We start from the raw sequence: 25,105 nt of genomic DNA, 5'->3' as shown, positions 1-25,105 counted from the left end.
CCAGCCCCTCCATTGTGTGTCGCTCCGGGGACGCTTGGGGCGGGGTGTCCCTGTGCTCTGGGCGAGGTGTGGGGTCTGTCCCCACCTCACCTGAGCTCCTGGGAGGGGGCTGCACCTCGGTGGCGGGGAATTCACAGGAGTGGTGAGACCTCAGCCTCCTCCAGCAGAAAGGGTTTGCCCCGAGCCCCCGGGAGCAGCGTGGGAGGGGGAGCCGCTTTCCTTCCCCGCTTGCCCTCGTTCCTCCCCCTGCCCGCGGAGCCGGGCGGTGCTGTGCGGGCGGGGGCGGGCCGGGGGCGGTGATGGCGATGCCCCTCCCGGTGCGGCGGCGCGCAGCGGGGCCGGGGCCGCTCACACCGGCGGCGGCGGCGGCGGCGGGGCCATGAAGGTGAAGAAGAGCGGCGGGGCCGGGGCGGCGGCGGCCAGGACCGAGGAGGAGCTGGGCCGAAAGGCGCTCATCGGGCCCGACGATGTGTTGGGGCTGCAGCGGGTCACCAGCGGTGCGTACCGGGGATGGCGGCGCGGGGGGAGGATGGGGATCGTGTCCCCGTGGGGATTTTCCCGGGGGAAAAAGGGCAGCCGGTTCTCCTCTCCGAGGAGTCTAAACGAGGGGGAAAAGAGGAGCCGTTCCCCCTTTCAAGGGGGCTAACCCAGAGGGAAAAGGGGGATCGGTCCTCTCTCTTCGCGGGGACAAGAAGTGGGGATGCAGCACCGCAGGGGACAGAGTCCGCGCCGGGATGTGGCACCCCGGGGGCTGGGTACCATCGAAAGGACAAGGGACTGCCCGGAGCTGGGGATGCAGCCCCCCAACTCTGGTCGAAGGTCGGTGTTGGGATGCTCCTGGCTCTCCCCATCGCCCGTTCCCTGGGCGCAGCCTCCCATCCTGTGCCCGCGGCGATGGGGTGGGCTGCATCCCTGGCCACAGCACGCGGGGACTTCACAGCAGCCCCCCATCCCGGTTTCCCCCTCTCCAGTATAACACCCGTGGTCTTGAGGGCATCTTGGAGGTGGTGGGTGGGAGTGTGTGGCTGTTGTGCTCGGCAGAAGAGCTCGGGACAGCAGCACACGGGGCTGGGGAAAGGCCAGGACAGGGGGGGATGGCTTCACACTGAAAGAGAGCAGCTTTAGGTTAAGATATTAGGGAGAAATTCTTCCCTGGGAGAGTGGTGGGGCCCTGGCACAGAGAAGCTGTAGCTGCTCTATCCCTGGAAGTGTTCAAGATGAGGTTGGACAGGGCTTGGAGCAACCTGGGCTGGTGGAAAATGTCCCTGCCCCTGGCAGGGTGTTGGAACCAGATGGTTTTTAAGGTCCCTTCCAACCCAAACCATTCCATGGGAATGTGTGTGCCTCAAGCCAGCCTCACCTCAGCGATGCCCAGGGACAGTCTGCCCTGGTGTCCCAAAAAGTCCTTTTCCCATATCCTAGGACCTTTGGGTTGTCTCCCTGTGCTGGCCTGGGCTCTGGCCGTGCTCCCTGTGCCTCACAGCGCTGTGTGATGTGGCCTCAAAGCCAGCTCTGTGTCACTGGCTGGGGCTGTGTCACAGAGCCCCGGAGAAGAAGGATGTGGCTGTGGGTGCTGGTGCGTGCAGGCAGCCCCGTGGGGCTGCTGTGTGAGCAGGATGGGAGGAGGACAGCCCGGCAGGGGCTCGTGTCAACCTTCAGGAAAGCTCCTCTGAGAGGAGCTGCTGTTGCTGAGGACCCTTGGGTCCCCTTCTGTGAGCAGAGCTGCTCTGCTGGTGCAGCTGCGTGATTCAGTGCCCAGAAATCCCCTGCCTGTGGCAGGGAGAGCCACGCAGCAGGCACTGAAGCATCCTGCCAGCATCCTCAGCTGGATGGTGAATGCAAGCAACGGCTATGTGAAGCACTGTGTGCTCACTTCGTGGCAGCTTCCATGTCCCTGCCGTGGCCAGGGCTGTCTGGAGGGGACAGGGCCACCCCACACCCTTGCTGTCACCTCGTGTGGCATCAGTGGGGATGGATGGTGCATGCTCTTGGTGAGCTCCTGCCTTCCCAGGGAGCAGAGAAGGCTGAGCTGGTGAGCCAGGCTTGGAGCAGAGCTGGTTGTTGTCTGCTTCTTCCAAGCCTGGGTCAGGGTGCTCTGGAGCACAGGGAGGATGTGAAATGCATGAAAATGTTGTGTTCCCTTCCTGCAATGAGACTTGCTGGTACCAGGGGTGCAGATGGGTCATGCTAAACAGAGCCAAGCACCGTGATGATGTCCCAGGATTACCACGGGAAGTGCTTCCTGCCCTGCTGGAGGTGTGGGCGCCAGGAAATGCTCTCCACACCTGAAACCCTCAGCGAATTTGGGTAAACAGTACATCCATGCTGAGCAGATTGTTTCTTATCACCAAGGATCACTTTGCAGCTTCCCTTCTCAAACTCAGTTTTTTTTGTCCTGGTGGGTTTAACAGGAAGCTAAAAATATTTTTCATATCTTTAATCTTTAATAATCGTATCTAATGATTATTTGGGACGTTCTGTGGCCTTTACTCATTTCTACACCCTTAAAAACAGATGGCCAAAAATAGCAATGTGAAACCGTTCCACTCTTCTGCTTCAGGTAGGGGAGGAGGAAGTACCAGGCTGTGAGAGAAAAGTTTCACAGCTGCCCCAACATTTTGGACGTGCTGAGTGTCAGGGCAGACACCACACCCTGTTGCAGCAATTCTGCCTTTCACGGTTTGAAGCTGAAGGACGAGTTGGTGGTGGGGCTGCAACAGAAATGTCCTGGTGCCCTGGATGCCCTTTGTTGTTCCAGAGAGAGGATAATCCATCTTTATCCAAACTCATGGGCCAGTAGCACGGCAGCTCACGCTGTCGAGGGACTGCATTAAACTGTGTCCTGCCTGGGACCTGGGGAGGGCTGGCCAGGGCTTGGTACCACAGCAAGGTGTGTTTTAGGAATGCTCACACCAGGAGCAGCCTTCCAGGTTGTTCAGGGAGAGGTGGAATTCTGGCTGTAGCACGGAATAGTTTGGGATGGAGGGAACCTTAAAAACCACCTTGTTCCCACTGCCTCACCAAGAACAGGACACCTTCCACTAGCTGAGGTTGCTCCAAGCCTCATCCAACCTTTCCTTGAACACTTCCAGGGATATGGGGCAGCCACAGCTTTTCTGCCCAACTTGTGCCAGTGCCTCAGCAGCCTGACAGGGAAGAATTCCTCCCTAATCACCTTTCCACCAGGCAGCACAGCCGGACTTTGCTCTCCCAGTAGGTGCAGCTGACCGAATGTGAGCTGGCTGGGCTGGGAGGGTGGCGAGGCAGGATGTGGCTCTGTGGGCAGCCACAGGAACCAGCTGGGCTCTGCTCTTAATGTGCTTCTAATAAGCTTAACTGGGGAGTTGTGTGAACTGCCCTGCACATTCTGCGTCCTTCCAATGTGAAATTCCCCCGGCTGCCCCGGTCCCACAACGTTTCCAGGCGTGCTGGGGTCCAGCCTGATGGATTTGGGATTCTGCCCTGGGATATCTGGGCCTTTTGGCCAGGCTGGTTCTGGCTCTGCTCCAGCTGGATCAGGTGTAAAGGCGAGAGAACCATTTCCTTTGCAATTAGCAAGATTTGTCACTCGCTCGCACAACTGTGGCTGGGAAAAGCGGAAAAAGCTCATGACGTGATTAATTTAAGATTAGCAAAGGAGTGGGGCAGAGCTCAGTTCAAATTGCAATTAATTACTGAGGCAGCCAGAGGATCAGAGGAGTCAGATGTGTAACAAAAGACGAGCTCCAGCCTCTGAGGCTGCCCTGCTTATTACCTGCACACTTTGTCTGTAATACCAAATCAAATCTTACATTTTAAGTTTTATTCTAACTCTGGTTTTATTGTAGCGAACCAAGGGGTTAAATCATTGATTGCACGCTTGGAAACAGTTTCAAAACAAACCCTAAAAATAAGGAAGACACATGTAATCATTTCTGAAAGTAATCTCTTCCTTGACCTGTCACTTGGGATTTCTCTGAGACTTCTCTAGGCAGCTTTAGCTAAAGGCCAGCTTGGCACAGGACTGCCTCAGTGGGTTAGGCAGGCCAGACCCTTCTTGGGGGACTTTCATACCAGTTTCCTGCAGTTGATTGAAGAAAAAAACCGCAAATAAACGATTCCCCTGCCCTCTGCCTCAGCGGTTCAAGTCCTGTAAAGCTGAACCATCTAGGATCCATGTTCAAATCCATTTCTAAATCCATGGGGTTTGGATAGGCAAGGAGAGAGGGAGGCACTAATAGGAATGTGAGGCAGATGTGCATGAATCCATCTTCAGAGCCACTCCTGGGCCATGACTTCCCTCCCCAGTTAATGGGGAGAAGGTATTTTATTGGAGACTCTGAGGAGCTGTATGTGTCTGTGAGGTTAATAAATCCCTGTTCTGCTGTGTCCAGGGCTGTGATGTGTGGCTGTGTTTTGATGTGCTGATTTCTTGTTGCAGAACCATATCCCAGAGCTGTGCCAAGCTGCTCGACCCTTCCCTCAGCATCCCACACAAGGCTGTGAGCTTTTCCAGGGCTCTGTGTTTCCCAAAGTCTCACAGTGCAGCGTGGGGTGTGTGTGTGGTGTGGGGTTCCCCCTTCTCCCAGGGTTGTGGGTTTGGGCCATCCCTGGTGGAGATGGCAAAGGTAAGAGGAAAGCTGAGGGAGTCAGCCTGAGGGCCTGAGCAGAGCTTGGCTTTGGCTCAGCCCCAAAATAGCTGATTTAGTTGATGCTGTGCGCGTGGTTTCAGACTTTGAATGCAATCAGCGTGAAAAGGGGGCAGCAGAAAGTGTTTGGGTGCCTTGGAAATGGGGGAAGAGCAGCTCCATCCACAGGCTGCAGGGCTGTGATCAAATTAATTGTGAGAGGGCGAAGTCTGGAAAGCTCTAGCTAAAACTGAAAAAAAAAAAAAAAAAAAAAGAAAAAGAGATGAGCAGGCTGCCACAAAAATCAGAGCCTGGTGAGCTGTGCAGTAGGACTTAGCAACTGAGGGGCTCTGGGGACCTTGGGAAGTGCCTCAGCCTGGAGCCTCCTGGCCTAAATCCCTCTGCTTCCTTGACAGTAAATGTGCTGCTGTGGAAAAACCCCTGTGGGATCCTTGTGGTGCAGGATTTTCCCTCTGGGACACTGCAGCAGCCTAATTCCAGAGCTAGGTCAGAGGGCAGCTGCTTCCCTGCCCTGTGTCTGGCTCTCCAAACCCCCTGGTTTGGGGTGGAGGGAAGCTGTTTTACAGGAGTAGATCCTTTTTCCTGGCTGCCTTGGTTTCACAGGGCTTGAACTGCTGAGGCAGAGGGCAGGGAAATGGTTTATTTTTTTTTTTTTTCTTTAACTGAACCCAGGTTGTCTGGGCAGGTGTATCAATAGCACCTGAAACCTGCCCTGCCTTCCCCTCAGGTCCTGCTCCGTGTCCTGCGTCACTGCTCGGCCTCTTGGTGGGGTCTGGGCTATTTTTGTTTCCTCCTGAGACTCTTCAATCTGATAATCTCCTAATCTCCAGCTCCTGGCAATTCCCCTGCAGTTGTCTTGGCTTTATACCTGGTTTATGTCTTGGGAGTTGGCTTCAAAATAGCTCCTGACCTTGTTGGTTAATGCAGGTTAGGAAACAGCCCTGTGTAACTACAGGAGCCTTCTCATCCGTTCCCGAAATTATTGTTGTCTGTGTCAGGGAGAGAAATTCCTGTTGCAAGTCACTGTTGTTGCCTCAGTCTCTTGTACAGCATCCTCCTGATTTACACCCATTTCCAGGACCAGATTTTCAGTTTTCTTACCCTGGGTGCACTCTGCTTTCCTTAGTGGGCTCTTGAGGCCTTAAAATAGGAGCTGCCCCATCTGAGATTAGACTCTGATGAGCACAGAAATATCCCTGGTGTCTGTGAGAGGGGACACGTGCTTCCTCCTGATTGCAGAGATGGAGAAAGGATCTTGAAAAGAGAACAATAAAGAGTGTGAATCCTATTGCCCGTGAGCTTGTGATAAAATGTGCCTGGTGGGGTGGTTGCAAAGGGAATTTGGAAATGGTAGGATCAAATTTTAGCTGCCTGTGATGAGGATCAAACCTGATCTCGTGCATTTAAATGACAGGGAGAGGTCCAGAGGAGAAAGTGCCTTTGTTTGCTTTCCTGTGTTATTGAGCACTGTGTTATCCCTCACCTTTTGTGCTCCTCTGTAACAGCAGCTGCTAAAATACACACCTGGAATTATGCAGCAGGGTTCAGGACCAGTGTGCCAGTGTTCACAGGCAGTGCCTGCTGGCGTTGTCCACGCTGCTCTGCTGGTTTGGTTTGTAATCTTGGTTGGGTTTGGGAGGGCAGGAAGGTTTCCTGGATAAAAACTGTCCCTTCCCTGGATCAGACAGTAGAAGTATCACCTCAGAACTGTACCAGGGGAAGGAGCACATGCTGATTCTGAGGGCAAAGCTAGAGACCACTGAACTGTTCGGAGTCACTTTGGGATCACTTTTTCCTACAAAAGGAATTGGAGAACTTGTGAAGGAGCCAGATTCAGGAGGCCAGTCACCTCTGCTGCTGCCTCAGACCACCACGGTGGTGTTGGTTGTGATCCAAACTCTTCACAACTGTGATAGGTCCTAAGATAGAAATTGCCTCTAAGAGTGGAAAGTTGCAGATCTTTGGGCCTGATCCAGAGGTTATGGGAAAAAAGCTGGAGAGGCACCATCAGGAATGGTGTGAGGGCTGCTAATACCAGGGGAATTGTTTGGGGATAGAGCTTTGGGACATGACAATTCCTGGTCTTTAGGAAAGGGTAGAGAGCACTCCTCTTTTGGGACCTTTTTTTTTTTTTTTTTTTTTTTTTGCACTACTAAATGTGGGTTCTTTAGGATAAGGACTGATCTGATGGGTTTTCCATGGCAGTGCTGCTGTGCCCATGCCTTCATCCCTAAATCAGGTTTGCACTGAAGGCTCAGGGACACACCACGATGGTTCAGTTATTAACAGGGAAACAGCACAACCTGCTTCAGGGGAAGTGGAAGAAACAAGAAAATATTCTGTCCTGAGACACCAACCCACCATTCTCTGCAAGAATCCCCTCTGTGGAGGTTTGATCTGCCTCATTCCCAGCTAAAATAACCACGGCTGCTGCCTCCCTTCCCCGAATCGTGGCGACAGTGAATTAGGATAAGGGAAGCAGATGATACATTTAAGTGAGTCACGGAAGTGTGGGCAACTGGGCCCTACAGTAATTTAAAAATAAGTGTGTATGTGATGAGATTAGCAAATCTGACAGTGCTCAGCTAAGCAGAAGGAGCTGCCAATTGCAAGCAGCCCATTCCCAATAAGACCTTCCAGTGCAGCCTCAGGCTCTGGTTACGTGTGGGGGGAAAAAACCAGCACGTGGCTACTTTGATTGATTTTTGAGCAGGAATAGCAGAAACAAATGTAATACAGACTGAGAGGAATATATATTCCTCTGGGGTTTTTTTTCTTTTTTTTTCTTTCCAGGAGACTGGGCACTGCCAGAGGAGGAAAAAAAAAAAAAACAACACTTGATTGCAGTATTTTGGCAGCTGATCTTCCCGGATGGCATCCAGTTGTATATTGGCATGCTGATTAAAAAAAAACACAACACACAAAACAAAAAAGAACAAAGAAAAAAAAAGAAAAATAAAAGGAAAAAAAAAAGAAAATAAGAAAAAAAAGGGTTTAAGATATTATCAGGGCATAAAGAGTTGGAAAATAACAGTCCAGGGGTGCAGACATAAATGAGCAGGAGCCTGGTGGGGATTCTACCCGGGGTTTACTCCTCTTTGGAGGCTCTGCTTGGCTCTCCTCTGCTCCAGATGAGTCATGGACACTGTTACTGCAGCAACGCTGCTGCCAAGGAGGGGGATAAAGCTGTTGCCATGGTGCTGGATGGGCAGGAATTCTGCAGGAGTAGAAACACTTAATAATTAACTTGCAGACAAACGCGGCTTCAGATTTGCCAGCGTGCTCCAGGGAAGGTGTCCTGGGCTCCAGGGCTACTGCTGCCTGTTCCCAACAGCCTTCCCAGGGAACAGGCATGGCCATGGGCTTAGGAAGGGGAAGCTGGGCTCTGGGAAGCTGTGCCTGCTTCCATCAGTTTGTGTTTTGCATGTTGGTGCTCAGGCTTGGGAAGTTGTGGGACGGGTTAGGAATTGGGGTGGCCGATGTGTCAGAGCTTAAAAATCACCGTGTAATTGCAGGACACCTCCCTGAGGAATGCTAAACATCAGGGCCTAAGGCAAGGGCTGGGTTAAAATTCGTATCTTGTCTTCTTGGCTACTGTTAAAGACACCAAAGAAGATTTTTGTGCAGTTTTTGGGATATCTGACCAAATACAGGCTTGTGTTTTCTCGTGGTAGTAAAAAAGGTTGAGCTTTTAGCTTGTTCTTCCTGACTGTGTGAGTGCTGCTGTCAGTTTTTCCTTGTGCTGTGTTGATAGGGAAGGGAAAATCCCTGTCAAATGCCAGGGATGTTTTGAACACTGTCCTCTCTCTGAACACCCATTTATAGAATTGGAGAATCTCAGATTGTTCTGGCTTAAGAGGGACCTTAAAAATCATCCACTTCCATCCCCTCTGCCATGCAGGGACACCTCCCACTGCAGCAGGTTGCTCCAAGCCCCATCCAGCCTGACCTTGAGCACTTCCAGGAATGGGACATCCACAGATTCTCTGGCATTCCTTTGAGCATTCACCATATGGGGTTGTTGGAGAGCAGTAAAACTGTCCAGGGAGAACATTTAACACCTCTGTTCCTTGTGCTGAGTTTACTTGGACAGTTCTCCAAGTTCTGGAGATTTGGAAGGAATAAAAGGCTTCTAGGAAAGTGCTGGTGCCAGGTGTTGGTGCCCAGGAGCTCAGAAGTCTCTAAAAGTGCCCTGGATTTCTTAGACCTGTGCTGAAGGTGGGTTGGCATGGGCAGGTCTGAGCTCTGAGCACTTGTAACTTGTTTTTATGCAGTCAGTGAGTAAGCCTCAGGTGGATGGATTTGTTGGTGTTTCAGAAATAGGAAAGCAGGCAGAAAGAAGTGATCAGCTCAGATTAACACCAGGAATTAGTAGCTGAGAAAGTGCTTCGAATTAGAATGTTAAAGTATTATTTTCACCTTGGAACCTCCAGAACCAGTCTCCTATAACAATCAAATGTGCTCTTGTTTGAAAGTTAACCTGACTTGTCCACATCAAGCATTTCCTTAGATTTGTCAGGGTAGATAAATTATTGGAGCTGCTTTCAATCTGTGCTGTGTGTGCTCCTTCCCAGGGAGGAGGATGATGCCTCTGCCAGGAGCTGGCTCAGGGCACAGCAAGGCTGAAGGCCAAAACTATGAGCATTTTAGCAGAGGAGTCCTCATCCCTGGAAGTGTTGAAAAGGCCTGTGGATGTGGCACTTGGGGACATGGTTTAGTGGTGAACACAGCAGTGCAGGGAGAAAAGTTGGGCTTGATGATCTCAGAGGGCTTTTCCAACCTTTAACAACTTTGTGATTCCATGACTTTCTCTCAAAGATACTCAAAGCAGGGAAAAGCTCTGCTCTGTGCTTCCCTAACATAGGGAAAGGCTTCAACATCATTTTCAGTGCTGAGGAAAACAAGTCCTGGTGTGGGGTGAGCATCAGTGGAGAGCAGAGGCCACCCTTTGTCTGCAGAGGGCTGGGGCAGGGAGGTGGCACAGGGGAGGAGACTCCTGTTCCAGTTAAATGCAGTCGGCTTAGGGCTCCCAAAGCTGCTTAGCCCTCACATTCTGCCACAGGGCAGTTTTTAAAACAGGCAAAGCCTCTTAACACTGGAAAGGCTGGGATTTGATGGAGGTGCTGACTGGTCTCAATACCCCGGGAGGAAATGGATGCAGAAGTTACTGGCACAGGGTTGGGAATAGGTGATGGCCTCGATGTGTTGGGGGAGAGAATTCTCCCCCCTGTCCTGTCTGAACCTCCAGAACTGAGACTGTCCTCAGAGACATCAGTTTTGAATTAAAACGGGCAGTAGTGGAGATGCACTTGAGCAGCTCTCACTGCTGGTGTGGCCTCCAAAGAACAGCCAGAAATTCCTGGTATTTCAGGGCAGCCTTCATTTAAATTTGCTTCCCCCTGCAGATTATTTGTGCACTCCAGAGGAAAATGTTTACAAGATAGACTTCACCAGGTTCAAAATCCGGGACATGGAATCTGGCACAGTCTTGTTTGAAATCACCAAGCCAGCAGCTTCAGGTGAGTGCACACACAAAAGAAGGTTTCCATGAACAAATGCTTTCTTTTGCCTTTCCCCACTCCTTTTACTCCATTCATTTCCCAAAAGTAGCAGAATCTCTCCACTGCAGGAGGGCTGGAGTCCCATCTTGCAGCAGGAATGTTTCTCAGGTGTCCCTTTGTACCAACAGGGTGAGCAGAGCTGGCTGCTGCTGTGCTCTTCCTCTTGCCATCTGTGATGGGAAGGGACAGATGGATGTTGTAAACAGGAGCAGAGGAGGAGGAGGAGGAGGTCACTGGGTGCTTTTTTTCTTGGCTGTTCATCAGTTAGTGCCCCCTGCACATAGTTGAGCTGTTAGTTTAGCATCTCTCACTGAGGAGTCAGCAAAATGGTATTTCCAAAAGGGAGAAACTGCCAAGGGCAAATTAAACAAACAGAACATTTGTCTTTTTTTTGTTGTTTAATTAATTTTTAGGTGTTACTTCTAAGCATCCAAGTGTTGCCTGTTGCCAGTGGTGATAAAAACCCAGGGCAACTGTTCTTTTTCTGGCCAAGCACTTTGAAACCCTTCCCCACCTCCCTGCAGGTGAGTGGAAGTTTTCTGTAGCATATAGGTAGCAAACCAAACATGCTAAGGGGAAAATGGCTTGTTCAGAGCCACTCTGCAGTCCTGGTGTGAGGCAGGAGCAGTAGATGAGGAATAGAAATCCAGAAGATAAGAAATCACTCAAACCAAAGCCCGTCTTGCCACATTCCATCTCCTGAGTGCCCAGTGGTTGACACCTCAGGACAGGACGAGCTCAATGCCAGCGTGGTTTCCTGGCTTACGTGGCTCAAGAACACCCCCTCAAGTATTTCCCCTGAGGTTTCTGCCTCTCAGGGCAGCTCTGACAGAGCTTTCCTTGGGCTTTTGCAGAGCGGGAGCACAATGACAGGAAGGATGTGGACCCCAACGCCGGCCGCTTCGTGCGCTACCAGTTCACCCCTGCCTTCCTCCGGCTGCGGCAAGTGGGAGCCACGTGAGTAACTCCCCTCTCTGCCCAGCACAGAAAACAACTGAAATCTCAGGGAAAAAAACACCCATCTCTTCCATGTTCATCCTGCCAGGAAGTTGATTGAACAGCGAGGCTTTTTTATTTGTTGTGAGGGTCTCCAAGTCTCCGCTGTTTAGTCAGTGATGGGACTGGCGCTGAAGATAAATGAGGCAAAATAAAGTGGGAAGACTCTCCAGAGAAGAGAAAGCTCTGAGGAGACTTTAGAGCATCTTCCAGTGCCTGAAGGGACTCCAAGAGAGCTGGATGGGGACTTATGGAAAGGAGCTGGAGTGCCAGGACACAAGGAATGGCTTCCCAGTGCCAGAGGACAGGGTTAGAGGAGATTTTGGGAAGGAATTGTTCCCTGTGAGGATGGGGAGGTCCTGGCACAGGGTGCCCAGAGAAGCTGTGGCTGTTCCATCCCTGGGAGTGTCCAAGGCCAGGCTGGATGGAGCTTGGAGCAGCCTGGGATAGTGGAAGGTGTCCCTGCCCATGGCAGGGGTGAAATTGGATGAGCTTTAAGATATTTATCTAATGCTGTGGTATGTCCCTGTAGAATACTTTCAGTGAAAGAGGAAACAATAATTCCTCTTTCACTAAATGATTAGTGCTGTAGCTTTATATTTTTGGCTGGTTTTTTTTTTCAGAGTTCTCTTCTGCCTTTCAGGAATGGTACAGATCTTATTGAAGCACATAATAGCTCACATTATTTTACCCTTCTTTTTCAGGGTGGAATTCACAGTAGGGGACAAACCCATTAATAATTTCCGTATGATTGAGAGGCACTACTTCCGTGACCAACTGCTGAAAAGTTTTGATTTTGAATTTGGCTTCTGCATCCCCAGCAGTAAAAATACTTGTGAGCACATCTATGAATTCCCCCAGCTCTCGGAGGATCTCAGTAAGCTCTGAATTATAAATTTCCATTTCTGGGTTGTCACACCATGATGTTCATCTGAGGTGGTTTGGGGGAGCCCTTTCTTAAAAGCTGTCTCTAGAGAGTGGGTTGGGTAGAATAATTCATCCTTTTATATCTGTGTTAACACTGATTTTGTTTTCTAGTAGGATATATCTCATCACACACAAGGCAGTTGCTTGGTTTTATTTTTTAATTCATAAAAGGGAAGCTTCAGTATCAGGGAGAAAAAAAAGATAATTGTGTTATAAAACAAGCAAGAAAAAAAGATTAAAAAGACATCCAATAAATGGATAACTTAAATGTTATGATCTGTTTTAATGTTTGATGTGCTATATTGTGAGCTTGAGAGGTTTTAGTATGAACATTACTTTTATTTTCTCTCCTCTCTCCCAAGACACAATAGCACAAGCACTAAATCTCTGTGATCTTCCTCTTTACAACCCCTAATTGTATGTGTCAGCACTAATATCACAATCTATGGAAAATACAGTGAGGCCCAGCTGTCAGGCCTCAAACAAATTTACTTTGAGTTTGCTGTTTTGCCACTGTTTTTAAAAACAAAACAAAAAGGAACCCCAAATCAGTATGTAATGGCTTCTTGTTCTGAGGTCCCCTTTATCTGGTGCCTTCATATATTTGGATTATGAGCATTCTTCATCCCTGAAAGCGTTCAAAGAAAGTGTGGATGTGGCACAAGGGTTTAGTGAACTCAGGTTGGATTTTTAGGCCTTAGAGGGCTTTTCCAACACAAAAATCCCACCGTTATGCTTGAATTGTTCAAAAGACACCAACAAGGAGCCGTTTGGGCAATTCCCATTTGGGTTTTGGTTTTTCACCTGATCTGAACAATGCTTGAGCCCAGCGTGGAGCATCACCCTTAATTTTGTTTTTTTTCCTTTCTTTTGTTCTTTTCTTCCTCCCATTTCCCCCTCACAGTTCGAGAGATGATCCTGCATCCCTACGAGACACAGTCGGACAGTTTCTACTTTGTAGACAACAAGCTGGTGATGCACAACAAGGCAGATTATTCATACAGTGGAGGACCTTGAGCGTGGGCTGGACCAGCCCTGGCTGCACTGGCCTCCCCCTTCCCTCTGGAAGTCGTCAGGGATCCCAACACCTCCAGCTCCGCTGCCTGCAATGTCACCTGGACAAGGATCCACCAACCAAGGACTCTTTGCCACAGTAGGAGTTTCATGACATCCCTTTTGAGCTTTGAAGCAGACCCAAGTTCTTCAGAGGTTTTGAGCTAAAATGATCTTTGGATACCACTTCCCTAAGTTCTTTTTTAAGTGTCTGCTTTGAAAATGGCCTTGTGGGACCTGAGGGGTTTCGCCCTTTATTCTGTGAGTTTATGTTCTTGCTCTCGAGTATCTTTTAGGATTGATTTCCCAAAGAATGTAATCAGAGAAACCACGGGAGAGGATGGATGCAAAGGCAGAGGTTTGGGTGGTTGTTTCTCTTTGTGAATGCTTCAAAGGCCAATTTAACTTGTCCAGCCTGTTGAAAGTATCGAGCAAAACATCTCACAGAGGCAAGATTTCATCTTCAGATTGGCTCTCTCCATGACTATTTCATCCTTTAGTCCTGATCCTTCTGTGCCATGTTCTGTTTAACCTTGGAAGCACCCAAACCTGCAATGAAGAGCAGAGGTTCAGTGGCAGAGCTGTGTTAATTGGGTGTTTTTACATTTACATTCCTTTTACATTTCAGATGGAGGTAAAATGGCACTGTGGCTCCATGAACCTCCATTAATACATTTCATTTATTTGGGGTTTTTGCAGAATAATCAGACAAACCAGAAGGATTCTTGGTGTATTTAACAGTCAGCCTTTTCATGCCACACATTTCCCATGTCTATTTTCTTTCATCTCTGCTCGATACCAAGATAAGGATTTCAGCACTTCTTCTTAGAGCAACATTCTAATTGTCTAGGACAGCTGGGGAGTGTGGAATCTCCAATTTTCCACTTGTATCTGCATTTAAAGGAAGTTAAGACAGCGTTTCCCCTTTGTTAAAAATGTTCCTCATCAGATATTAATACAGGTGATACTAAATCTTATAATCAGCAACTTTAACACAAAAATTAGCAGACTCTGGAAGAAGTTTAACACCAATTTGGCCCAAGGAATAGCAACACCAAGAATAAACTAGTGTGGGGTGACCTGTTGTCATGAAACCCTTACTCTGAAGGTCAGTTCACTGATACTTAAAAAAAAAAGCAAACAACAAAAATAAAAGACAGTTGCAGTCTGTAGATATTTCTATAAATACTTGATGTCTCCATGTCTATTCCTGTGAGTTGAAGTGGAACATTCTATGTTAGCCTCGGATAGGTGTAATAATTGTAATAATTTTTATAAAAATAACCATTTCCAGTCGTGGTGAGCATCTCTGTAGTCGCAGCCTACGTCAGACAGGACCACAAACAATTCTATGTGTAGCCTAAGGACAGGGAGGCTTTTGTGCTCATGTTGGGGTTGTGGTCACTTTTCAATGTGTCACCATTTGTATTTGGCTTGGCTTTTTTGACTGCTGAGAGAGGAGGCAGGTTTTTTTTATTTAAAAAAAAAACACAGTGATTTTAGGTTACAGCACAGTTTTTATTTAGCTTGGTAGCTACAAACGTGTGTCAAGTTCACTGATTTTACACAAGTAGTAGCTTGTAGTAATTCTTAGCACAGTGAGACTCGTATTTATCACTATTTTTTGTCTCTGGTGTGTTAAATCATACAAGTAGCCTACAGCTGACTGATCAGTTTGAGAGATACAAAGGATTTCCTCATTATTTGTGCAGTACTTTGAGCTACTGACCATTAATTTTATAGCACAATACTTACTAAAGATGAAAATAGTTTCAAAAATGCTTTCATTCCTCCCCCAGCTTGTTTTTTTAATCAGGGCTGTTAAATCATATATCCAGTGACATTTTGCAAGTTTTAAGTATTTCTGGGGTTTGTTCCAATTTGCAGGAGAAAAAAAGTTAATTTAAAGACAAAATAGAATGTATGTTTATAATTACCACCCTGTACAGGATTTTTGGGGAGTTATTTTTCACTTGTTGGTCATAAGGGTCACTTGTGTGCATAAGATTTTTAAAAGTCTTTCAGAAATGGAATTTTCTCAGAATTGCCAGTCATATATTTAATATGCTGTGATGAGATCAGTTGTACCTTGGGTAATATGATGGAGTTTCCTCTGAAACAGTCACATTCTGCTCCTTTTTAATGCTATCTCCTTTCAAGACTTATATATATATTAAAAAAAGAGTAATTCCATAAAAATTTCACTGTAATCAAGGGAAATTTGAGTGGTAGACATGCCTCTTATAAAAGACCCAAGAGAAAGTCACCGTGTTCCCAGGGGTGCAGAGTGTGGATGGAATTTCTGACATTTTTCTAGAGTAGGTTTGAGGTTAAACACAAGAGGAGGAATTATCAGCTGCTCCTCTCCTGAAATCTTTTCTAATTCAGATTATAAATGTAACAATTCCAGCCTTACAGAAAATGTAGTGTGAATCATACGGGAGGTAGTACACTGAGTGAGTTTGTTGCTTAATATTATTAGGAATATTTTAAGCCAGAAATAAAGGCTGGACATTTTCAATAAAATCAATTTCAACCAATTTTAGCTTTTCAGTTGGGACAACTTTCCTCTTTTTAAAAATTTCCAGAGTTTGCCACAAGTAACAAATTCTGATTCCTAAACCAAGGCAAACAACAGAACTTTCTGTGGGAAGCGCAGTGAAGGTGTTTTTTCTGTGTCCCACCGAGGCAGTTATCACTGTTCTCTCTCTGTTTCACTTGGGAGCTCTTTGTTAGCATTTCCTCAAGGTCATCCACATCCACAATCTTTACAAACACGTGGGAATCCCTGTCCAGGAGAGAGCTTCTGTTCCTTTCCCACCTGCTCATGCAGCAGCATCACACGTGGTGTTGACATGAGGCGTAAAAACAGCATTAAAAAAAATGTTTCTTCGCAAACTTTGGCTGTAGAGTTGCTGTTTTAATGCCACTTATCTCCATTGTTTTGCCTAAAAACCACCTTCAAAATTTACTGTTAAAGACCAAACTTTGTGCAGCTCCAAATAATTTCAACTTCCTTCTGCAGAGGAGCTGAATTTGCTGCCCCGTGGTGAAACACACATTTTTTTCCCCTTAAATTGGCAGCTGATTCTTATTATAAACCAGTTGAGAATGAAGCCTTAGCAGCGTTGTTCACAGAAGAATTTGTTAATCTTCTTGAGTAGCCATTATTTTGTATTTTAACATTCATCATTATTGGGTTTATTTTGGAAGTTCGTTACGGAATTACCAAATATTGGCTCTGGGATAAAAAAGAACTGTTGTGTTTCCTTCCTTGATCTCATTTTAAGCATGACTTTAATTAGCACTACAGCTCTGTTTTAACAAGCCAGCCTGGCAATTTGGGATCTGACTTTCTGAAAGTGAAAGAAAACATCCAAGAGCTAACCAAGATTATCTGCTAATAATGCCCGGCTGTTTCCTGTCATAAAACAGGATTAAGTGTGTGCTTTACACAGTGACTTAATCTTGGAAAAAGAAACTAAGTCTCTCTGAGTGCTAATAGTGACATAATTTTTCTGAGAGACAGGGAAATTACAGCTCAACACATTCTTTCAGGGAAATTAGAATTTGACATATTTTTTCACTTTGTCAGTCTTGGATTCCTTTAGTAGTCAGGGTTTTTTAAGAAAAGCAGCAATACATTTGTGGTGAGCTGCATGGTCTAACAACTCACACTTCCATGGCAGGGAGAGAACCATTTCTTTTTTTTAGAATTAACACTTTTTTAGCTATGGTTGAAAATGTAGAAACTTTGCTCTCAGCTCAGTGGCAAAAGCCAAAATCGTTTCTGTGAATTATCCGTTACGTGGTGACATTTCTGAAATAACTGAATGATCCACCCTTCCTGACTCAGAAGAGTTTATTTATTTATTTATTTTAGCGTAGAAAGTCTCTCCAGGGTTGAAAATAATCTGCTGGGGTTTAGTTCTTGCTCATAATCTCTCTCTGTGTCCTGGTTGTTTTTGTTCTTTTTTTTTGAGCAGGTCGGTAAGATGCTCTGTTCTCCACCTCTGTCCTCTTGAGTTTTGTTCCAAAATCCTGTGTGGTGTCACAGTGGTGGCTGGCTGTGTGTGAAACATGCAGGCTACCAACCTCCAAATCCCTTCAGTTTGAGAAAAAAAAAACTGTTAAAGTATATTGAGAGTTATCCTACATATCGACCCATAAAAAATAAACCCCAATCTTCATGGGAAAAGTTAAAGGGAACTCTTAGTCATGCAAAAATTTGGGCTATTTAAGGTAAGAAAATGCTAATACCCAACTGTCATATTTAGTGAGTATTATAAAAATGCCCTGTTAATTATTCATAACCTGGAAATGATGGTTAACAGCTCAGTTTTAATTAGATCTGGTTAGGAAGGAAACCATAGAAATAATTGCTGTCGTTTGGGGCTGTGGGGCAGCAGCTGGAACTGTGTGTATGGCACAAAATTTGGGCAGGTTTGTGTGCATTTGGGGAGGAAGGGTGAGGGAAAGGAGGACAAGGACACAAAAAAGAATTAATTTCAGCTATTTAGACCCAAGAGCTTCAAGGCCATGGTGAGTGACTCAGTTTTCTCCTGGCTCTGAGGCAGCTGGGAGCTCCTGCTTGTGGTGGTTCTCTTTACTCCCAGCATAAACACTGCCTAAATTTATACAGGCTTTTTAGTCTTAATGTGAAATACCATTGAGAGTTCATATCATTTAATCTACATGGATATTCCTGATTTATTTGAGGGGTGTGGTGCTCCAGGTCTCACCTTGCAGCTCAGTTGTTCTCCCCATCACTGGTCAGTGGGTGAAATGATGTTTGTGTGTCTGCAGCCCCCCAAAAACCCGCTGTGCTCCTGCCTGCTCTGGTGTCTGCTTGTATCTAATACACCCAGCAAACCTGTTTGAATGTGACTTTTTTTTTTCCTTGGCATAGAAACAGAATTGTCTGTATTAAAATGTATTTATAAAAAAAAATATATATCTATTTTTTGTGGAAGGAAAGTAGGATTCTGGTTATTAAACCACTGGGAAAAAAACGTTAGGAGCATTTTTACCGAGTTCATTTCTAATTCTTTGTACCTTGGTAGTGATTTGTTTGCTAGGAGAACATCCACTGTGGCCCATCTTGTGGCAATGCAATGCACTGTCATGCAGAGAATCTGGTTTTCAGAAAACTGGGAGTCTTTTGTTTCCTTTTTGGGACAGGAGGGAACTGAGGAAATCACCAGGAATAGAAGGAACCTTGGCACAGAATCCATTCTGTGGCTTTGGCTTCAGCCTGCTTGACTTTTTGCAGATGAAGTAGAGAGAGAGAGAAAAGATTGAGACTTCAGGATAAAAACAAAAAAAACAAAAAAAAAAAGAAAATGAGATGCTACAATTTAGTCTTCCTGTAGGAGAAGGAGAGTCCTTAAATTAATTTATACAAGGTTTAAATAGGGACTGCACTTGCTTCAATTGATTTAATATTGGCAGCTTAGTCATTGATGTGCATCCTAGGGAATATGCTTATCTTTTTCCATTACCTTGGAAAATGGTTCAAAAACATGTCACTTCCATTAGCAAGTGTTTCTTCTCCTGTAACAAATTGCAAAATGTAAAAAAAAAAAAAAAAAAAAAGAAAAAAAAAAGAAAAAATAAGAAAAAATAATAAATTATTGATCCTAGAAACAAGGGTGATTGTCTATTTTATTGAAGTGTTTCTCTAAAAAAAAACATTCAAACTTTCTCTTCCATCAATATTCCAGTTTTCGTGCAAATGTGTGTGAGCAGCTTCATTTTTTGGTGATTGGTGGAAAGACTGCAGTGGTTTGGGTTCTGGGGGTAAAACCATCACATTCAAAGTGTTCAAGTGAGATTTAACTTCCAGATTGGGAAAATGTCTTGGGGTGTGATTTAAATAAATTGGTGTTAATTACATTAATGGGACATTGGAGTTGTGCAGAACCCAGCTGTGAATCAGGTTTGACTTCCAAAAATTTGCAAGTTCGAAGAGTCAATTTAAAAAACAAAGTGAAAACATTGAGAATTTGTAAAAATGAAAAATAAATTAGTTTCAAAGTATATTAACAGAACCTTGGAGTCCCTGGATCACTCTTACACACCAGGTTGTGCTTCTGAAGGATTTCTGGCTGCACTTTGGAGAATCAAATTTTGAAATTAATGTGAAAATTGCTGTCTCTTATCGACTAAAACTGAACCAGCTGCTGGGGCTGAAGTGACTTTTACTGCAGTAATTCCCTCTTGATGGCGTTGATATTTTATTCAGGAATTCCTGGGAATACCTCTCTGTTTCTCTGGGGGCAGAACAGCTCTCAGGAGAAGAGAAGCAGGATGTTTTTGTTGGAAGATGTCTTCTCTAACTCATTTTGATCCCACAGAATTCCTGGGGACTCCTCACTGACACAATATCCTGCGGGACATCACTGAGTAAGGAATTTATTAATAAAAGGGTTTCCCTTTTGGATTGTGACTTGGAGTTCTTGCAAGGACTGGATGCTGATTCACTGAATACCTAAAAAAAAAAGAAGAGCAAAATCAGTGCTAATAACTAATAAAGCAGGTTAAAAAGTCTCTCTGATTTTGGTGCACGGGTATAATTACCTGGACTTGCTTAGAAATCTGAGATTGCAAAGAACCTTAAATTAAAATTAAAAAAAAAAAGAAGGATTTTATTCCCATGAAAACTCCACAGTGTTAAATGTCTGCCAAAAATACACTGCATTACCAATGCTTCCCCCCTCTTTAGCTGGTTTGTCAGCCTCATTTATTAATAAATGTGCCTAATCGTTCTGGAGATGTTCTCTGCTTCTCCTCAGATTCTTATTTCCTTTGCCATTTCTCAGCTGCTGAGTTATTGTGGCAAATCTTGAGTGTTCACCCCATGTTTCTATTTTATTTGTCATTGTTCAAGGGCATTCATCTATCTCTGACTTGCATTCCCTTAACGTTTTTCACTTGTAGGAAGAACACTTCTCAGTGATAAAGTACTCTAAATTTCCCAATTTTTTCCCTTCAACACCATGGATCTTACTTTAAAGATAATTTTAGAGATTACTGAAATCTCTCATTGCATGCTAGGATAACCCAGAACTATTTATTCTCCCTATTTGAGTCCACAAAATAGAGCAATTCCTTTACAGAGATGATTTTTTTCCCCTTCACCAGTGCTGTACAAGAACTTAAAAAGGAGGTGAAATCATCCTGGATAATGTATTTTAATTAAAACTACAAAGAGAATTTAGGTAGGTAGAGCATAATTGCAGTTGGATGATTCCCAGCCATTATTTTGAAAACTGACTTGGGACCTTATATAACAAAGGCCTGTTTTATTTAATAATAATTTAATTATTCTAGAGGAGGGCGTAAACCACGTTAATGAAGCTGCATATGAAAGCAATCTGTAACAAGAAATAAAAACAGGCAGGGAATTTACAAACAGCAATAGAGAAAACACATAATTAAATTTACTTTATGAAAGAGAGATAACACAGACAAGAGAGATGAGTTGCAAACACCTTCAGTTCTTCCTTTCCTGTGGAATGACAGGATAAATCAGAAGAGAGGAATAGCAATTGGGATTAAATTAGATATGAAGAATTAATTCTTCCCTCTGAGGGTGGTGACTCCCTGGCAAAAGTTGCCCAGAGAACTACATGTGCCCCACCTGAAAAGCTAAAAATATTTAGAGTCTATTTTGGTTAAAAAAAACAACCACAAACCCAAAACAACCAAACACCAAACTCAAAACCCCAGCCCCAAACTTTGTTTTTTATGAGTGATGTGAAGGGCACAGTGCACCAATGCTGTGCCAGTGTTACTCTCATCACTGGCATTTGACTGGGGTTGAAAATCATGTTTTTATTTCCCAAATGCATTCCTTAGCATCCTGATCTATAATTAAATGTGTAATTAAACCTGATGTCTGCTTTGATGTCTGCACAGGTTCATAAGTCAGGAGAACAGAGGGTTCACTGTAACCCTTACAATTAAAGTGTGCAGAGACACCTGAGCACAAGTTCAGAGGAGCAACACTCTGACCCAGACACTCTTCAGCACTGAGATGTCAGATTTTAAAGATATTTCCCCACTGGAATTCATCGGCTGGCATTGCTCATAACCTAAATTTGAAACAACAGTGCAGAAATGTTCCTTGCCAGTGACAAACACAGGGCTCTGCTTCCTGTGGCTGCGTGGCAAGAGATGCTTGGAGGAAACACAAGCACAAGTGTCACCACTCAGATAACTTTTAAGAGCCATTATTTCAGCCACTGCTTCAATTTCTCTAAGATATGTTCAAATGAGAAAGATGGTTTCCAGCCAAAACAAAAAATTTGCACTTTTTTAATGCCTTCGATGCTAACAAAGCATTGCAGTTTTCTCCTTAGATTAACTGGGTATTTGGTAGAAAATATTTTATTTTCTGTACATTTTAGGGCTTTTTTTTTTGTGCTCTAAAGTCGATCTAGAGGGAAAGGCAAGTATAATAAATGCCTGAAGAGATCATTCAGCCCAGTGCCTGCAGCAGGCCTGAACATGCTGGGCTTATTCATGTCCCTAAAATTAAATTCTTCAGCAGCTTCCTGGACGAGCAAGATCTTGAATTCTGTGTTCAGCCAAATAATGTGAATTCCCCTCTCCAGCTGTTTTTGTGCCTGATGTGCTTCTGCCCGAGCTCTCAGTGGGGTTTGATTTTCCCCCTCATCCACCCAGCCTGGAGCAGCTGCTGGAATGGATTTCCTGGTGCCGATGGCGTGAGTGAGGAATTAATTCGTGTGACTAACGAGGACCTTTGCTGCACGGCCAGGCCTAATTGGTTTTGTCAGGAATAAATCTTTGATGGCTTCTCTGGCCTCTCCTGTGCCCAGGTCACTGCTGGATCCATCCAGAGCGGGATTCTCCCATCCTTCCAAACACCAAAACGGGGCCAGAGTGGACCTATTGTGGCCTTCAAGTGTCCAAAGGGCCTCCAAAAAGGCTGAGGTGGGGATTTTAAAGAGTCAGGACAAGGGGAAACGGCTTTAAACTGAGAGAGGAGAGGTTCAGATGGGTGTGAGGGAGAAGGTTTTGGCTCTGAGGGTGGTGAAGCACGTGGAAGTTGTGGCTCAACGCCAGTCCTGAAGCAACCTGGCCCCGTGGAAGTTGTTGGAACAAAATGGGCTTGAAGGTTCCTTCCCACCAAACCATTCTGTGATTAAAAATAAAAGACCTAAAAATCATCAATTTCGTATTTCAGTCAGCATTTATTATGGTTATACCCAATACCTGGTATTTGTCATCAATGTGCTGCCTGGATAAGAACCCCCGGGTGAAATAAGTGCCATGTGCATTAATGATCTTCCCACTGCTGTAATTTTCAGTAATTTCAGTGTTTTCCATGCAAACAAATAGTCTTTGTGTGTGTTTATTTCTTTGAGCTAAAAAGGCTTTTATAGCCCTTTTCTGCTTCTACACAAGACTGCATTTAAATTCTGTTTTATGGTAACTCCATCATTCATTATTTTAGTAGTTCTCAATTCAATTTTTGCTGTGACCACGGATGGAAAATGCTTCTTTAAAGCTTCCATTTATATCATTGGATGGAGGGAATGCCCAGTGAATCAGAGAGCTCATCGTCCACTGCTGAGGGTTTTGGGTTTGTTAAGACTGGAAATGGATTAGGAAGTCAGGAAAAGCTCAAGTAAAAGTGTTTGCTGGTTTTGATATTTAATAGTCTAAACACAAACATTTACACACAAATCTGGAAGCTTGAAGTAGAAAAATGGAGCAGCAGCCCTGGTGAACTAAATTCTGGAATCCAAATATTTATTCCGCGAGTTTAAATTTGTTTGAAAGTGCCAATAAGTCTGTTGCACTTCTCAAGCTTTGTGTACAATAAAGCTGATGTGATATTCAGTGTTTTATCTGTTCCATAATTCCAGTTAATCACTGCTGGGTTTAAGTCGCTCAGCTCTGTGCCAGGGGCTTGAAAGATTGTGCAGAGAGAATTCTTCTCAGATCAGATCCTATGTCAACAAAAGCAAGTGGATGTTTTTAAACCAAGAACAGGCAAATATGGGAGGCAGAAGTCCTGTCATAATTTGGGCCCACAAGAAGAGAAAAGAGCTTCAAAACATAGTTTTAATATAAATGATTATTTGAATGGTTTGAAGTTTAAATGAAACCTGCAATAAAAAAAAGGTTAAGCTAATAAATCCTAAACTTTAGAGTGCAAATTTTTTTTCTGATCATACGTTGGAGAGGGCAGCAGTGAGCACTTTCTTCTGTTTGGTAATAAGATATTTTTATGGTAATTACACTTAGGGTTATTTTTTTCTCCTAGACAGGTTTGCATAATCTCTTTGGAAGGAGCTGGTTAAGCAGACAGCATTAGCCTTGGACTGGGAAAACCTCATTCTTTCCTTTCTTTCTCCCCCTGTTTTCAGAGTGCTGCTTAAAATGGAATTTAATGCAAATGCATCTGAAATAGATTTGCAATGTGTGCAAAACACTGATTTTATGGTAGGTACAAAATAAGGTGTCACTAAGGAAATGTTTATGTGCTATCAGTATGTCAAGTTATTTCAAAAGTCAAAAATAAGGATTGCACAAGCTGAGGGTTATTCTTGTATATAAACTTAAATAAAAGTAGTTTAATAAACATATTTTCAACTTTTTTTTTTTTTTTTCAGTAATTGTTCCGGAATTGTAACTTATGGTATAACTCTTTCCTCATGAGCCCATATTTCAATGAGTTGGTTTTGTGTCTACCAGAATCATAACGCTAAACTGAAGCAAGACAATAAAATTTCAGATGTAGGAGCCTGAAGTGGAACAGGAAGGCAAAGCCAAACACAGACAATTTATATTAGTTAATAACTTGCAGTATAGTTTGTTTCCTCTTAAACAGAACCCTTTTAAAGTAAAAGTTATTACAAGACTTTTCTTATACCTTCTGTGAACTGTCTATCTATTAATTAATTCCATTAAATATGGAATGCATTGGAGAAAATGCTTTTAGGTGCTTTGAATAAATAATTGTATAAAGGGAGGACAAACCTCTGCTGTGGATACAAGAAACCCCAGGAAGCCCAAGAAAATACATGTTCAAGTGTGTTTTTTCCCTTTTGTTCTTTATGTCTGATCATTCTTCAAAGACTCCTTACCAAGAAAAAAAATAGAATAAATAATAAAATCTGAGAATAGATTAAATAGAATAAAGTCTGAGAGTTTGATTTATTCTTTATTTCTTCCTCCCCCTCCAGCTTGTGATCATGTGTGTGGTTACAATCATGGAATATATACAGAGGTGCCTCTGAGGGAATGACTGAGTCTGGAGCCACAGAGGACACGAGTGACACACAGGAATTAGCAAATCATGGATGGGTTGTTGTGCCCATAAATTATAAATCTTTGACTCAGAAAAAGCAGTTTTGCTTTTCTCGCTTTCAAATCCGTGAATTTGGAGTTTCACAGATGTTTAACTCAGCTTGATAATGTTGCCCAGATTCCTACTGTGAGTTTTGATGGATTTTTTTTTTCACATGCCACGGGTTTGCTTTAATCATAAATATTTTATTCCATTTCTGTCGTGTTTTTGGAGCAATGAGCCATCCCACTGCACTTCCTCTGGTGTGTTCTCATGCTTTTTGGTTTTTGTTGCTGTCTCCCTCTATCAAATATAAAATACTGGAATCATTCTGTCAGGAATATCTTGCAAAGGCCTGTAGAGTTCTGGCCATGGTGTGGTTCACTGTGGGCGACTCAGGGGGGGAATTTGTAAGGGGTTTAAAAAGGATTTAACAAGAATTTGGTGCAAACAGTGATTGAAAGTCATGGAGAACTGAGCATCTCACTCCCTCGAGGTGCTGCAAATATCTCAGAAAATCCCTGTGCCAAATCCTTGGTGTTTGCAGAGAAAAGCTTGGAAACAGAGAGAGTCTTCTCTGGAAACTCCCTTAGGATGGAGGTGTGCAGAATTCCCTC

General features: G+C 44.5%; 1 protein-coding gene across 1 annotated transcript; it reads left to right on the top strand.

Moving 5' to 3' along the window:
* The first annotated feature begins 349 nt into the window (after positions 1–349).
* UNC119 (unc-119 lipid binding chaperone) lies at positions 350–19,094 on the top strand. The gene is made up of 5 exons (XM_066333336.1): positions 350–497; positions 10,034–10,147; positions 11,044–11,146; positions 11,890–12,062; positions 13,017–19,094. The coding sequence occupies exons 1-5, from the start codon at positions 380–382 to the stop codon at positions 13,127–13,129; spliced, it is 621 nt and encodes a 206-aa protein (XP_066189433.1). The 5' UTR covers positions 350–379; the 3' UTR covers positions 13,130–19,094.
* The last annotated feature ends 6,011 nt before the right edge of the window (positions 19,095–25,105 follow it).

This window comes from Sylvia atricapilla, chromosome 20 (genome assembly GCF_009819655.1).
Source record: "Sylvia atricapilla isolate bSylAtr1 chromosome 20, bSylAtr1.pri, whole genome shotgun sequence".
NCBI lineage: Eukaryota > Metazoa > Chordata > Aves > Passeriformes > Sylviidae > Sylvia > Sylvia atricapilla.
This window is presented reverse-complemented; position numbering and strand designations above follow the sequence as displayed.

What these genes read in the sequence shown, in the direction of transcription:
- UNC119 (XM_066333336.1), top strand. Translation starts at nt 380, where the DNA reads ATGAAGGTGAAGAAGAGCGGCGGGGCCGGGGCGGCGGCGGCCAGGACC. An exon ending in CACCAAGCCAGCAGCTTCAG is followed by an intron (nt 10,148 to 11,043) that starts GTGAGTGCACAC and finishes GGGCTTTTGCAG; the next exon opens with AGCGGGAGCACAATGACAGG. An exon ending in CCAGCTCTCGGAGGATCTCA is followed by an intron (nt 12,063 to 13,016) that starts GTAAGCTCTGAA and finishes TCCCCCTCACAG; the next exon opens with TTCGAGAGATGATCCTGCAT.